General features: G+C 45.0%; 1 protein-coding gene across 1 annotated transcript in view; it reads right to left on the bottom strand.

Moving 5' to 3' along the window:
* SH3RF3 (SH3 domain containing ring finger 3) overlaps positions 1–12,230 on the bottom strand; it is a 240,872-nt gene extending 228,642 nt beyond the window's left edge. Inside the window, exon 1 of the mRNA XM_079299987.1 lies at positions 11,489–12,230. Coding sequence (XP_079156113.1) covers positions 11,489–11,884 — 396 coding nt within the window. The 5' untranslated portion in view covers positions 11,885–12,230. The remainder of the gene's footprint in view (positions 1–11,488) is intronic.
* Positions 12,231–17,118: the final 4,888 nt, after the last annotated feature.

Genomic DNA, 17,118 nt, shown 5'->3' with positions numbered 1-17,118 from the left:
ACAAAGACTTAGAAAGTTCAACTTGATTTCCAAATCTTATTAGTGTTATTATTAACTGCACTTGAATACCAACCTACAATGCTGTCAGGGCAAATTCTCCCTAAATACTCCCTTCATATTTTTAAGATCAGACATTTACAAAAGCCCTACTCCAAACCTTCAAAACGATCCTATCTCTTTTTCTGCCCAGCCCTGTGCTGCCTTTCAGTATGACTCTACATGGTACAGTCATCCTGTCATTAGCTGCTGCCAAGCATGCCCCTCTTCCAGGGTCCCTGACCACTAGCATCACCAGTGACCCATGAAGCACTAAATCATCCATGTGGAAGGAGCCCATCTTCTGGGTTCTTCTCTGAGCTCATCACTCAAAAAGGTGAAAAAGGTGACAATGCTCTTCCTGAAAGCTGGGTTCTGCAATATAGGCTAGAGAGGATATGCTAATTTGGGAGACTAAAAATTCAACAAGCAGGAGTGAAAGCAGAGGCAGGTGTCCCAGCCCACTGAAAAGTGAGGATTCATGTGGAGACAGAAAGAGGACAGGAGAACCAGAGCCCAGCTCCTGGACAGACAGTTCCTGACCACTCCTGACTGCTGGATGTCTTCAGATAGTGACAAAGCACTACAGGAAGGACAGCATGACACAGATCCTTTGCTGGATCTTCTGTTACCATTACCACCAAAGCACTTTGCTTCTGGTATTCCATTTTTTTGTATCTTTTTAAAGGTGGGTGAAACAGCTGGGAAAGGAGATACATTAAACAGCACAACAATCTCCCCTGAGTCCCCCAGACAATCACGATGACTTGAGGAACCAAACCTATTTCCTGCACTCATTTGTGGGGGTAGGCAGAGCTTGTCTCTCAGCTCTACACACTGCACAAGGCAGCAAATTCAATGCTGTATCTTGTTGGTTTGGGCTTTTTTAATACAACTGGCAAAACCAATTTTTAGCAACAGCGATTTCAATGGTATGAAATTCGTATGAAACAAATATCAGAAGTGGAGAAACTGGAAAGCAAATGTGACTCTTGAACATCACGTGGCTCTGAACTTCTTGTAATGTGCTGCTGACAAGACAAAGGGAGGAAGACACCAACCTTCCCTTCAGCTACTTGCTTCCTGGTTTTAGAAGCCAGGGATGAGAGGGACATGGCCATTCAACCCTGGCCATTGAATTCTTGTTTATTAGGAAGCACAAAATGACCTCTCCCTGGCTGAAAAATATTATTACAGATAATGAAACCTCCACAGTGCCTTATTTAAAATGTGCTGAATTATTTTTAACAGTGCCGACCATCATGGAAGTTCACACTCAGATAGAAGTGAGACTAACGCCACATAAAAGGAAGTCCTGTGTTTATCAAAAGAACGGATAAAACTCTAACTAGGAAAAAATGAATTTTCCCTTCTGCAATACAGATCAAAGGTAACATGCTTTCCTTTTACAAAAAATGTACTAATTGTTAAAAAGCTATAATTGGTTCAAATTTTACATTGCTGCATGACTGTGAAATATAAATAATCAGATGTTTCCCACTAAGATCTAACACCACAATTACCTACACAGCAGAAGAGAATAAGCAAAAAATTTCATCTCATGGTTGTCAACTACTATTTTACTGTATTTTATGACGTGTGTGTATGACTCTATTCTCCCAGGGGATTTTATGATTTGTTTTAGAAAGAGCATATGCAAGAGAATGAGGCTCTCCACACAACAGCTCTTGGCTGAAATACAAGATGCTCTGGACTGAACACAAAGACGTCCTCGCCTGCCTCTTCCACAGCACTGCACCCTCCCCACACAGAGCTGGCCCAGCAGCAGCAGCCCTGGCACTGATGCATCATGCCCACTCAACATGCTGCAGATCACACTTCTGCCAGGAAAGTCTGTGCTATTTCTGTGTCTCATCTCGTGACATTTTAGCATGAAATCCCAGGGAGGCTCAGGAACGAGCCCATCGCGACATGCCGCAGCATCCCCAAGGAACAGGTGCCTTGCTGCACACCAAGACCCACTCCCTGCCTCCTCTCCAGCCAGTGCCATGCCGGACATTCCTTCTCTCTCACAACACAAGCACAGGTCTGTGGTTTTGGGGTGCAAGAGGAGGCTGTGTGGGTGCACTCCTATGATGCCTCAAGGACACATCCTCTGCAACAGGGGTTCCCCATGGGCACATGTCCAGAGACGTTGCCAGACCCGCCACTGTGCTGTGCCACAACACACAGCCATGTCTGACAATAATGTGCAGCTTACTGGACTGGATATGGACACAAGAATGCATGGAATGGGCCCATCTGACAAAAAAATATACATTCAGGGAGATAAATATATAAATAGATACATAGAAATATAGCATACATATTTGTGTGTATCATGTTTACAGACATCTAAATGTAAGGTGAAGTCAATCAAAACACAATCAAAACAAAATCTTCCTTCTTCTTCCTTCTAATTCCTTCTACTTCACTGCATTAAAATTACAAATTCATGAATTATTGCTGTTATTGGAAATGAAAATATACTGATTTGCTTATAAGGATGACAATATTTTAAACCTGGTACAAGCTGAAATAAAAGCATTTCAAAACACATATGAAGGCAGCCAATAAAGAGGCAGCATGCTAAAAGCTGTTAAAGCTGTTTCAAAATTAATTTAGAAATTAAAAAGCAAATTTATAGAATCATGTCTTTTTATAGCAAGTCACAGAGGAGTTTTTTATTGGAATTGGCCTGAAAGTAATCCACAAATAAACATGTTCAATAATATTTACTGAAATGATCATTTAGTAAAGTAAACACGATATACTGCCTGTGTTTGGCTGACTTCTTGGCTGTTGCAGGGAAGGCAATCAGGAGGCAGCACATCAAGCACAGCAGTGCCCCCTTTGTTTGGTTAGGGCCTTAATATCTTAACCCAAAGGTCCACCCACTACTGCAGTCAACATTTTAGATCTCTCTTTCCCTCTACTCATCTTGCACCTAAACCCACTTTAATGATACATCAACTGCAGCAATTAATGAACCTTTGTCCAGAAGGGGAAAGACTGTAACAGCTTAATGAGACAGTAATACATATTAAAATCAATATTATTCAGATTATGTATCTATTCTAGTCCTTCCTCTGAAAATAACCGAGACTGTAGGAGAAATGATCATTAGCATTTTGATAACAATCTTGCCAGCCTTCTGTTAAAATACTTTCTCTTTAAAGTAAAACTGGGGTTTGTTATCTTATACAAGCAGACCACTCTAAAATTAGCAATGGCAAATTCATATTGGTTTGCATCAGATTTTAAAAAAAAACTTGGAGAAAAATTAATGCTAATTTGCCTGAATAATCAGACTCTTGTGCTTGTTGCTGTAGCAGTGGAAAGAAACTCTAGGCATTGACTAAGAAGCAGCCGCTTCTCATAAATACCATTTTTGTGCACAGAAAGACACTCTTTAACCATATACAGCATTAGTTTCACTTGTCTGATAAATCATATTCCTGTTGACAGCCAACATGAGGGACAAATTCCTCCCTACCACAAATCCTTAAGGTATCTACAAAAAAAAAAAAAAAAACAACAAAAAAGGCTGAATGCTGCAAAGCAGAAAAGCGTTTTGCACCTTTGTCCCATTGCCACTGCAAGCAGAGAAAATTTCCTCAGCATTCCTGAGTCAAATTATATTATGCAAACACTATGGTGAAAGAAAACAGTTCCATCTCTCCCTCTTTTAAAATAGTGGATCCCACAGCCTTCCTTCTTCTCCTGGCACCCAGTGCTGTGAACCAGACAGCTAAGCTGTCCCATTTCCAAAATGGGACAAGAGGGAGACCTGCTGCAGAAACAACTTTAAAGTGCTCATGAGGCTGTGTGTCCCTCAGAAACCCCTGCCCTCGGTCAACCACATGCAAACAGACCAGTCACACCAAAAATCCCAACCACTCCGACAGGACAAGAAGCCAAACTCCAGCAGGGGCCAACCCATGCTTTGAATGTGCCAGAAACCAAGAAAACCAGGACAAAGCCAAGCAAGCTTCTCACTATTTAACCCCTCAATAGCTAGCCTGCAGATGTGAAAGACTGAGCCCAGTGCCAGGTGACAAGTCCATCCACTGACACCCTAAAGAGCCTCATCAGCTCCTTTGGGCAGATACTCAGCTGCCATCACCTGAGCACAGGTCACCCCAGCTAACAGCAATCAGTAAGCAGCAAGTCCTGTGGAACCAAAGGAAGCTATGCTCAAAAGACTGGGCAAAAAGTGCTCTTGATTCCAGATGTTTCACATTTTTCTCTCCGCTTTTGAAAACAAAATGTCTTTTTAATACCAAAAGTAATACTCTCTCCTTCTGTTCTTCCCCTAAGAGCCATCTCATGTACATATATCATTAAATTAATGTCTGTTCATTCTAACGGAATAAAATGTTCAAATTACAGACAAAGACAATTAGATTAAATTATTACGCACATGCCCTGGGTTTTTCTTTTTAAAGCTATTCAAACAATTTTAAAGGTTTCTCAGCAATCCTCTAGCAACATAAGCAAAACTTCCCACGAAGAGGATGCAACAAGTTTAACATTACTGCTGAGGAAGATGGTAACAGAGCCAAGTGAATAAAACTAGCACATCAGCAATCCCCCCTCCACCCCATACAGTCAGGAAAAGGCATTGCTCAAGCTGTCAGAGGAATCCAAACTGGAAAAAGGAAGAGGATATGGGACTGGTACATGGGGAGAACCTATTCCAAGCCTATTGGCATCTTTCACTAGAAAGAAATTTTTCCCATTGTTTAATTATCCTTTTCTTTTCTTTCTTTCTTTTTGCCTAATGGTCAGACCAGTAACCTTCCAGCCAAAGCACCAGGCTGCTCCAAGCAAGAGGCTTCTGTCATTAGGAGCAGTTTGGTTTGGTGCAAAACTAGGGATAAATAGGTAGCTTTCAGCTGGCACTGTATTTCCCTGCCACTCCCTCCCCAGCTGCAGAGGCACAGCTGCTGTGGGAGCTGGGCAGTGCCAAGGTCATGCAACTTTCTCAAATCCTGTAGTTTATCTTTGTCCAGGCTCTCATGTCCTATTAGAACTAATCTTGGGTTCTTCCCATGACAGCTCATAGAAGATTGAGAAAACCTGTTGTAAAAGATCAGATTTTAACAAGACTGACCGAACATGCTTGCAAAAATTTAGCTTGATATGTGATGAGTGAATGCAGGAAAGCTGAAACCATGTGCACTCCCAGCAGTGTTAGTCTGTAGAAATCACAAAGTCCCTGGACACTGAATGAATCCTGCGCTCTAGAGGTCATCAATTACAATGTTGCAATGCTTAAAGACATTAATCAGAGTGAAATACTATTTACAATGCCCTCTGAAGCTTAAGGAAAGGCTTCTAAGAAAGAATGATCTACAACTTTGAAAACAAGTGTCATCTCACAGCTGAAGATATTTCAGGTGGGTCGCTGAAGTGCAAAAGTAAACTACGGCTGTTATCTGAAATTTAAGCACTGTTTCTTAAGAGAAACAACATGAAATATTGAACAGAACAGTGGAATTAGAGGGGACACTATGAAGACAACAGAGCAAAACACAAGAACTACCCAGCCTTTTCAAGTTCAAATTGTAATGGGATTATTAGGCTAAAATTATGAGACAGAAGACAAAAAATCTCCACAGTATAAGCAAATACCTTCACAGAGAAAGAAATCCTCCACGGTATAAATAAAACACTGTTGTAGCACTTTATGTGGCAGCTTATTGATCGTACGGACACAGCTTCATCTAGAAAGAGCATGCATAGCCTCCCCCTGACCTGCAAGCACAGGCACCCAGCATTACCAGCCAGTGCCTGCAGCCTGTCTGACCTGTTGGGCACCCAGCCAGAACCAGGAGTCTGTCTGAACACGAACTGATAAGATTAGAAACAAGGAATAGTGTACTATTACAGTCCATGCACAGCACACATCGCTGCACCACTGAGCCGACACTCCCCGCAAAGTGCAGCATCTCTGCCAAGCCCCACACAACAACAGAAAACAACCAGTGTATACAGCTGCAGTGTATACAGCCAGCACTTTCCAATTTCCCCAAAACCCAGCTTCTCCAGCCATAATTCTGTGTTTGTAGGGCAGCTTCCCTCGGGAGACCGAGAAGCACACTAGGGTGAGCTAGAGCTACTGGGGCAGGTTTTCAGCTGGGAAATGTGAAGCCCAGAAAGTTCCTGTAGCTCACTAGACATCAATGACCATGTTCTGCATGTGCCTTGAAACCACAGCAGAGCTTTAGGACAGCTGGGCAAGAATTGCCAAGGTTGAAACGGGCACAAGATATTTAGGGCTGAGTTGAGCAAAGCCCATCCATCAGTCTTTGAGTAACCAGCTACCGAACATGGAACCCTGTCATATGCTAAACGTTACCAGCGTGCATCATGAATCATTCAGAAGGATGACGTGCAGGGATTAAACTTAGCATTCCCATTTGACATCAAGAGGAGTCCTACAGAGGCATGTCACACTGACACAACTAATAGGGAGGATTTGGGACTAATGGCACAAAGCCCTCTGCACTGTCCCACAACTTTTTTAGGTGTGTCTGAGCCACTGCTGACCACCCCAGAGCAGAAGAAAAAGTTCACTGTGAGCACTAGCACCCTTTGGTCACATCAAGTCCATCACACATTTTTCTAGCTTTCTAGTAAAATAACGTCATCACACAGAAAAAATTACAAGTAAAAATACTCCATTTCTGGAAAACATAATGGATGTGAAGATGACACCTGCAAATGGCACATTTTCTGGAAAGTGTAAGTGCTCAGTAAATGATGAATTATTCTGACACAGCCCCTCAGCAATCCCCTCTCCTATGCTCACTCATTTCTGTGAAGACAGCTTCAGCTGCTGTGGTTTTAAATACTTCTGGCTATATTTTTCACAATACCCTTTAGTATGGTAGTTAATCTCCTGTGTCAAAACACATTTTTAGCCATCTGCCAGACAAAAAGAAAATCCTCAAGATCAGAGCCTTTGACATGTGGAACATCACTCCTTTTTGGATGGCTTTATGACAAAGTTCAAGTGCTGATCAGTGAAACTACAGCATCAGAAGAAAATAAATCAAAGAGAATGAACAAAAGTAAGGTAAGTCCCTGGGTTTGTGTACATGGCACACTGCTGAACAGCACTCCAGTCCATGCAAGTCTGACCATTAAAAAGGCAAGCTGAAGACTACCTTCTGCCCAAGACAAAGTGTGTCCCCTACACAATCCTCTCCTGCTGTAAGACATATAAATGCATAAAAATGCCAGACTCTATCTGCTTCTTCTTGTGTAACCCAGGGTGGGATCTTCACCCGATAGATAGTGTAATCAAAAAGGAAATAAAACAGGAGAGCAGAGAAATACTGTGAGGTCTACTCCTTTAATCCACTGTAGCAGTCTAAGATGAGGCAGAACTCCTAAAAAAGTGTCAGAATGTTTTTTTTGGAGAATTTCTACAAAGTAGCTGAAAAGCTTATTTAGCAAATTAGCGCTGTTCCCTCTGCTTGCAAAACTTGCACAAAGCCAAGGGCTAGGAAATGGCAGCCTTGCTCCTGAAACAGTGAAACAGCTCTGCAAAGCTGATACACATGAGATGCATCCCGTGCAACACGGGAGTGCAGCCCATCCGTCACTTGCTCAGGCACGCTGACACATCATTTTCCTTATGTGCACATCTTACTCTCCACTGGTACCTATAACCCCATCTGGTAATGCACCACGTCCCAATCCATCACTTCAGCCATGTTCTCTCTTCTGGGAAAAAGGAGAGACATGTTTTGTTTTCCTAGGTTTTCTTTCTCATGCAAATGTTGTTCTCAGTTTGTACTACGAGCAAACAAGCAATAAGCCTTGCACCTGGAGTGAAAGAAGCCTAGCTTGGGAGGAAATTACTAAAGACTTGCATGCACTTAGCTGGCTATTAGATCTTAAGAACTCCTGAAAAAAAAAGAAAAAAGAAATTAAGTGATAAACTGCAATAATTGTTAAAAAAAAAAAAACAAACCCACAGCAAAGAAGGCAGATTTACTATAATGCCTCAACAATCTAAGGGAGCCATTTACTTTGACAGAACCTGAATTCCCCAAGCAATTCGACAGTGGTAATGGAAACAGAGAAGCCAATAAATTATAACCTTGTGAGTAATGTGCCTACCATTATAAACCACTCTTAGCCTCCTGTCTATTCCCTGGGGGGGGGCATACAGTTGTTGGATTTCCTCTCCTTCATTCTTCCAGTGTGCTCTTTCAGCAGTTGGAGCCTCTTATAATGTTTAATACCATACTCTGCATTTAAACAGCTTTAATGTGCACATCTCAAAATATGCAATATAATTTACAACAAGACTGTTTGTATTTTACAGGCTGAAACAGAGGCATAGGGTCACACCATAATAATTGACAGAATCCCAAATACTGTTCACTGATATGTTAGCAGGTATGCACCACCTCCAGATCTCTCATATTGCAGATGTGTACCACATATCTCAAAATACCTACAGTATTCCAGGAGTGTTTCTGAAGAATGGTCTCAGACAATTGTAGAAACAGCACCAGCACCAGCTGACTCCCCAGCTCAGCCCCTTTCACACTGGCTTCCAGCAATCTGTACAGACCAAGTCTGCAACAAACTATGGGAAAAGAAGCCAGAGACCCAAAAAAGAAATACAAACCCCACCATTTTGCCCTAGTGATGTTGTTGATGAAACCAACAACATGTGTTGATTTCAGAAAACAGCATCTACGAAAGAAGACTTCTCCAAAGTATAAGGTGCAGAAGCAAAACACAAGCATGATAGCAACACAGAGAGTGACCCTGCTCTGTCTTCTAAGGTTAATTAAAACTCTCACAGAAACAGATCCCTGGTGCGATTCTAACATATCAGTCCAAGGATCTGGGCAAAATTGAAGTCTGATAGAAGTGACCTTGGCTCTCTGCCATTACACTTCACAATCAGCAGTTTCCTTCCTAACAAAAAAGCCCGTAATGGTATGTCCTATTTTATATACTGCATTATCTAAAATGAAAGGTAATAATTAGTAAAATAGCATAATTTGCATTTAAGCCCCAGGCAGCAAATCTACAACAATTTCTGAAATATATATATATCACAAAGAATCACTTCTGCTTTCTTCAAGGCAGCTGAGCTGTCAAAGACCAACACAAGAGAGAAAAGGATGTAATTCTTCTCTTCGTATCAGCCTCAAAAAGCTTGATTCTAGCCTGGATTGTACCATCTATTGTTTAGTACAGAGAGGTTCTGCACTCTTGTCTCGAGGACTGCTCAGCAATCAGCTGTATCAGCAGCTCCAAGGAGGATTATTCTCCCCTGCTGCTTTTTTTAAAAGCAGATTAGTTCAGACTTTCTTTCACTGTAATGAACCTTGTAAGGATCAAGCACATTGCATTGATTTCCAGGATAAAATTGTGCCATCAGTCAAAAGGCCAAGCAAACACTTTCACAGACCCACTCTGTCCCAGCAGACCCACTGCCTCAGAATTACCCATTAACCCCAGCAAAGGGGAAAGAATCACAGTTGTTAACCGTAATAGACAAAATGTAATTCTCAAGTCATGTAATTTTGCTTTCTGTCAAATTCAGATGGGTAACAACCCACAGAAATGGACAACAGAACTGCCAATGCTCTCTAAAGTGCTATGCAATCAAAGACAGAAACTGACAAAATGCAATGTGTTTTTATTTACTACCTGATATCTGCAATAATTACTAAGAAAGCAACTTTTTTAAAGCCTGACAATGGTAAAATAATGAAAATTCAATTTCCCTAAACATTTGCAAATAGCTTTCCCCATCAAGCATTTCCTTACATGTGCACACCAATGTAATATACCAGTATGCAATATTACAAATTATATTACACATGTAATATGTAATATCCAAATCATATGTCATATGACTAGGACTTAAAGATTTGATAACCAGAGATTGCCTTCTTGTTGGATGGCCACAAAAGCCTAGTGAGGGTCCAGAACCCTGCCCCTCTAACACAAACACTGCCTCTCAGAAGCAACACCTGCCTGGACTTCAAAGCAGACCATGGGATATTGTACTTTACCTAATGAATGCAAACTTCCCTTTGTATAATACTGAAACTAAGAAGACAGGATTTGTCTGATATGACAAAGCTAAAGCACAAAGCTTAGTTGAAAAACAAGCAAAAAAAGCAGAAGGCAGAATTCCCCTGCTTTTCTTCTTTAAATCAGACAAGTCATTATTAAATACCTGAATCTCCTTGAAGACTACAGCTCAACAATAAGGATCTACCCTACCAGAAATACTGCCTAGCATATTTCAATTCCAATCCAGGACTGAATTTTATGGAACAATGTGTGGCATTTGCCATCATTTCCTGCACGGAAAACTTTGAAACACCAGTACAGGTTTATTCCTTTTATTCGAAAAAAAAAAAAAGAAAAAATTAGGAAATTAATTCATTTAAACATTTACTATAATAATACAACTTCACAAGGAATCTCTACATGGACCTTTTCAAATCAAAAGCCTGTACACTAAACTATAGCTCAAGCGGATATAGTTAAAAAAAATTAAACATATCCAGTATATATATATATATGACATTAAAAGTGAGATTAAGTTCACAGTTTTAAGACTGTCTCCATTCCCAAGACTTCTGAAGAGATCCAATAGTAAATTTTATCAGATCCCATGAAAGAGCAATACAGAGCAGTGGGAGGAACTGATCTTGTCCCCTCCGAACCAATGAAACCCTTGTCATGGACTTTAAAGGGCGCAAGACGGGGCACTCGATTGAAGAGTTCAATAAATAAATGCATACGCTGCAGTGCTCTCCTTCGATAAGTCACACACCTTATACATAAAAATGAAATTACGTTCCCTGGGGAGGGGAAGCTTTAGCTCCAAAGCCCGCTCTGTTCTGGCTGTCAGGAGGGCTCTGTGGTTGTAAGCGCACCGGCAGCGCCCGGAGAGCGGAGGGGCAAACTCCGGGCTTGAGGAACACGCGGGGCTCGGGACAGGCCGAGCGCTCCCCGAGAGTTCCCGCAGGCGGGGCGAGGGGGAGCCGGCTCCTGCCGCACCTGACAGGCACCGCCGCATCCCGGCACGCCGGCCAACAGCGCCTTCGAGGCACTCTGTGCTTCCCAACTCCACGTCCGGCTGTGCTGCACCGGGACCCGCCGATGCAGCAGCTGCCCCACAGCCGGGATAAACCCACCCTAAGGGGGGTGTCCCGGGGCGGTCCCGGCCGCTCCCGCCGCCCAGAGTACTTTGAGGACATCCCTGTCCGAACTTCCCACCGTTAGATCGGGGACACAACCACAGCAGCCGGCCACAAGCGCGGGGCAGGCGCACGCCGGTGCCCGCGGCGGACACCCTGCGGGACGTCCCGCCGGCAAACCGGGGCCGCCCGGCGCCCCGCGGGGACGCGCGGCCGCGCTCCCGCCCGCCCGCCCGGCCCGGCACGGCACCCACCTTTCCCAGCAGGGCGCTGCGGCTGGCGGCCGCCAGCTCCCGCAGGCTGGCGGCGGCCGAGGCGGCGGCGGCGGCGACGGCGCTGGGGGCGGCGGCGGGCTGGGGGTACGTGGGGGCCGCGGCGCTGGGGCTGCCGCTGGCGCCCCCGGCGGCGCGGGGCCGCTGCCGGATGCCGTCCAGGAGGCGGACGAGGAGGATGTTGGCGGGCAGCTCGTCCACGCCGCAGCCCACCAGGATGCGGCACTCGGGGCAGCGCAGCTCGTGGCGGGAGCTGACGATGCTCTCCAGGCAGCGGCGGCAGAAGGTGTGCTGGCACGGCAGCACCTTGGCCGTGGTGTCCAGACGCTCCAGGCACACGGAGCACTCCAGCAGATCCAGCAGCGACGACTCGTCCATCGCCGCCGCCGGCTCCCGCTCCGCCGGCGTTCCGCCGCCGCTCCGCCGCCCCCTCGCCTCCGCCTCCGCCCCCGCCCCGCCGCCGCCGCCTCCGCCTCCCCTCCGCGGGGCAGCGCAGGGCCCCGACGCCCCTAGGGCCGCCGCGGCCGGCGGCGGCGAGGGAGGGGCGGCGGCGGGGCGGCGGGGGCCATCGGGGCGGCGGGGCTGCCCCCGGCGGCGGGCGGCGGTGACCTCGGGAGCCGCCCGGGCGACGCTGCCCAGCGCCGCGCGGCTCGGCGGCGATGCCAGCGGCGGGGAGCGCAGCGCTCCGGCAGGACGGCACCTGTCTGCCCGCGCCTGCTCCCGCCGCCCGGCGCGGCTCGGCAGCTACGGCGGGGCCCGGCGAGGCGCCCGCCGCGCCTCCGCGCGGGGCGGGGAGCGCCGGGGAGCCCCGGGGGCCGCCCGCAGCACGGCGGCCGCCCCGCAGGCGGTCCCCGCCCGCCTCGCCGCCGCTCCGTGGCTCCCTGTAACCCGACCCAGCAGGGCTCGCCGCCCGCTTGCCGCCGCCGCCGCTACTCCCTCCTCCTCCCGGCGGAGGCTCCCGGACAGGCGGGGGCAGGCGGAGGAGACCCTTCGGGGCAGCCGAGGGCACCCGGGCGGGGGCGGAGAGGAGCCCCGGCGGCCCGCGGAGAGCGGTGCCGGTGTTGGCGGCCGGGCGGGCAGGGCCGGCGGGCGCGGCATCCCCGCGGGCAGCGGCGCTCGGGCCGCGGGCCGGGAGCGGAGCCGGGGCCCCTCAGCCGCGCCATCCCTGGCAGAGCGGCGCCCCCTGGCGGGCGCGGCGAGAGGCGGCGCGAGGCCTCACCCCGGTGCCCCAGGGCGTCCCCAAATTATTGTGATCTAATTGTTTAATTTAATTGTACCCAACCCCTGAGGAGTCCAAAAGGGTGACAATAGGAGCGAGGGTCGCGCCTCCTCTTCGTGCTGGGTGCCCCGTGTCCCAGCCAGCTGCCTGCCCGGGTGCCGTCCAGTCTGCCGCGGTACCCGCGTCCCTAAAGCTGCCAAAGGATGCTCCCGGGTCCTGTGTGAGCTGGTGGCCAGTCCCGGTAAGGGGAGAGACCCTGTCGTTTTGGAATTATACATCTGTGTTGTTTATTCACAGGAAGTTTAAAAACATGACATACAACCACTTGCATGTGTGGGCTATGCACAGAGCTTCTCCTAGGAGAAGCTGCCGAAGTAGCCCTCTTTTTCATATAAATATTTACTTGGCAAGTCCCTTTTTATCTAGCTTTCAACTATTAAGACGATTTAGGGCCCTGCTTAACCCAGAAACTACAACAAAAATACGTTGTAACTTGCAAAGAGATTCTTCCTTCGTGGTCCAGCTCCTAATCCAGTCTTTAGTTCTATACCTGTGCCTGTGCTACAAAGAGCACTTTTGGAATTGAGGAATGCAATCCAAGTGCTTGCAGAAGCTCTCCTATCCTTCTCTTAAGTGACACTTTTAAAATTGAGTTTTTGTGAGAGCCATGTCAGGATGGCTGCAGAAAATCTTTCTGTCAGCTTCATGACTCTACAGTTCACTTCCAATGCACTCAGAAGGCTGAACCTGTTGTGATAAGGGTGATCTAGACACTGTAAAATAAAATTTACCAAATTTCAGTGTGTGAAAAGCCATGAATCTCTTGCTGCTCTTTTGCTATTCTATAAATATAAAGCCAAATAAAAGCTCCCAATGCAGAGCTCAGATCCTTATTTGTTGGTGAGTAATGTCCAGTAAGGTTAGAAACTGTGCCCTTGCAGATAGAAATATCAAGCACAATAGTTTTAAGCTATAAATAATACTGATTTCTGGAGAAATGTGGAATACAGTATCAAGGACTTTCTCTGGAGTAAAACTGTTAATTTCAGAAAAAGAAGTAGTGGAGAACACTTAATAGTAAAATGCATTGTTTCAGCAAGGAGAGAGAAATACTGGAAAATCTGCAATGAAATGCATAATTGTTTCAGCACCCCATATTGCTTCCTTCAGAGGTGAAAACTTAAATATCACTGTCAAAACATAAAAGCCAAAAGTGCTGTGTTACACACCAGAATACCTCCAGTGATTAGAGGAGCACTTTTTGTCCCTCCTTCATTCTGGTTGCTCCAGAGTTTATAACCAAGCTACTGTCAGCCCAGTTACAGGCAAAGCACTCTGGAGAGCCAGCACCCAAAGGTGATGAGAGGGTGCCTTGATGTTGGGATGACTTAAAACAGGTGCAGATGTGCAAAGCATTTTTTATTCAATAGAAGAAATTGCTGACACACCTAAAATGAGAATCTGCTGTAATCCACCTGAAGTACTCTCTTAAACAGGAGCTGGTTGCCATCACAGAAGCAAAGCTACATCAGATCCCTGCAAGGGAGAGGAGGTCAGGGAGCTCTCCAGCCACCCCAGAGAACTGCAAGAGAGGGAAGGAATTGCTGAGGGACACTGGGAAGGATGGAGAAAATGGGGAACCAGAGAAAGAGAGAGAAAAGGGAATATGAGATGAAAAAGAGGTAAGGAAAAAAGGAAGGGAGGTAAAGAATAGGAAGAGTGAAAGGGTTTATACAGAAATGGCACAAAGGTCTAGAGACAATAAAAGCATATCTTTATGAAAGGAAGAAGAGACTTGCAAGTTGGGCTCCAACTGGAGAAAAACACCTCTTATTTCTTGGTGTCAAGAGAAGCATTTTCAAACTTACAATTTTGGCATGTATTTGTGTGCCTCCCTGTACCTGGGACTTACTGAAAGTTAGGCCAGGTCAGGCCTAAAGGAAACCTAAAGGAGAGTCTAAAGGAGACCATGGGAAAATTTCATTAGATATTGGGAAATTAAATACTCAGAGTATTAAGTTTGGAAATAGAAAAAAGATTCAATTCTCAGAAGCCTGAGATAAAACACATGGGGGGAAAAAAAAGGAAAAAGATAAAGAAGGTGTAACAGGTTTACTTTAAACAAATGTGGATTTTATTAATTTCCCTGTCTCAGCTGCCAAAACATCTAGCTACAGATTATAAGTGCGAAGTGATTATTTGTGAACTAATTAAGTAATGTGATTAACACGGTTCTCAAGCAGAGGTGCTGCTTTCCACACAGGGATGTAGCTGCACATTTTGCCACACATTCCTTGGTGAATGTGTTTGACAAGGCAGCTCATAAGCAACTTCTCTTTCAGGCTGTGGAAGTGGCTTCACCCCCATGGTGGATGTAAAGAATGACGAGTACCTGGAGACAAGAAGAGATTAAAAAAAGCAAACTACTGTTGCAGGAGAGTAGAGTGATGCTGAAGCATTCCAAGACTTCATTTGTAGCTGCCCATAAATTACAGCAATGTACTAGGTATTAGTGTCTCAATTAAAAATTAAAAAAGGGTGTTCTTTCCTGGATCTTTCCTGGATCTTTTCCCTGCGTGATCTGTGTTGCTATGTAGTTCAGATCAGGAGAGACTTGACAGATTTTGCTGTCTGCATGTGTATCTATGTTGGTTTTGAAGGCATTTTCTCAGGACAGTAGATGGACACTGCACCTTCAGCATTGCCTTCATGTATTTGCATGCTGCTCTTGAAAATGCCCAATTCTTTCGCAGTCTTCTGCCAAATGGGATTTGATTATACAGAAATCATTCTCAGCTCTTGCTTGTATGCTTGCTCTGCTTTTAAGAGTCTACAGCACAATAACTATTCAGTTTGCATAGTGAGGGAACATTTGCCTACTAAATAACGAGTTGCTCTATTTGTAGGGTTCTTCCCAAACCTGGAAAGCATTATAAGAATGATAGGCATTATTATTTTAGAATGATTCGATGTGATTAAACTTATGGTGGAATAGACAGCAGCTCATTTTTACTACTGCATTTTCTCTATATGTTTAAATGATCATTCAGTTATATTACTTTATTTACATTAAGATTAAAAAAATTAAAGCATTCTTGGGTTTCTGAAGTGAGTCTATTAATACCAAGCAGGGGGAAAGAGAGGGACTTGTCAGCTCTGCCTTTTCTTCCTTTTATTTGACCTAAAAAAACAGGTATATCTAAGAAAAAAATACCAAATTTTAAACCATGGTAATACTACTGCAAAATAGACAAATTTGATAATGGGATCTTCTCTCTGCTCCTTTTACTAGAGATAAGATTTTTGGTCAAGATCAGCTGATCATTCTGTTTATCCATCCATCCATCCACCCATGTACATATACATATACATATACATATACATATACATATACATATACATATACATATACATATACATATACATATACATCCCCTCCACTGTAGAAACCTAGCCACAAACTCTGTAAAGAGTTTTTTCTTGTATGTGGAGAGGGTAACCTGGCAAAAAGATTGTACAGAACTGGTGGCTGAAAATGTTTATAGAAGCTACAGCAAGACCACTGCCCCAAAGTGCATTGGCTGTCCTGGCAGCATGTGTGTGGCAGCCCATCCTTGCATCAAGGTCTGGAGAGGATATCTGAGATTCCCCCATATAAGACAGGCATATAAAATCCATTCATTTGGGCTCTGGATTATTTTCAATACCAATTTTAAAGACTTATTAAGGAAGATGTGTTACTTAAATTACTCTCAATGGTATTTTAATACTGAGGAGAAAATAGTTGCTTGCCTTGTGTTTAACCACAACACTGATATCAGTAAAGAGGATGACATCCATGTACCTCTGCCGTCCCCTCACATGCATGTTGGTCATTAGGCCACAGGTGACAAGATCTGTGAGTGACACTGCAGTGGAATGGCAGCAGATGGTCAGGCAGGCACTTCAGCTGTCCTGCCTTATCTTCTCCAGACTGACTCTTCTGTCCCCTCCCTTGCACCTTGCCTGTATAGTCAGTGTGTCTTTATGAAGCTTCTACAGGCAAAAAATTAACCCAGAAAAATTAAAATAATTTTGACTGTAAAAATGGCAGATAAATGTTGAAAACTCTAGACATTATGAAAATTACTGCATTATACCGTGGTTTTGTTTCAATGTACTTACGAATTAAAATAGCATGTCCTCTGAGACTACATGATGTCCATTGCCAGTCTCAGTATGACAGCCTATCAAATCACTGCAGTTTTCTGACAAGTTTTATCTCATTCCTGGTAGTTCAGGACTTTTTTAAGATACAGGCAGAGGCATTGTCTGTTGTGTAGCTTTTACTACACATCCAGCCCTTCTAGAAGGCACTGCCCTTCCAATGTGATTGTAGAACCTTCCTTGGGTA

The sequence above is a fragment of the Erithacus rubecula genome (genome assembly GCF_903797595.1).
Source record: "Erithacus rubecula genome assembly, chromosome: 1".
Lineage (NCBI taxonomy): Eukaryota > Metazoa > Chordata > Aves > Passeriformes > Muscicapidae > Erithacus > Erithacus rubecula.
This window is presented reverse-complemented; position numbering and strand designations above follow the sequence as displayed.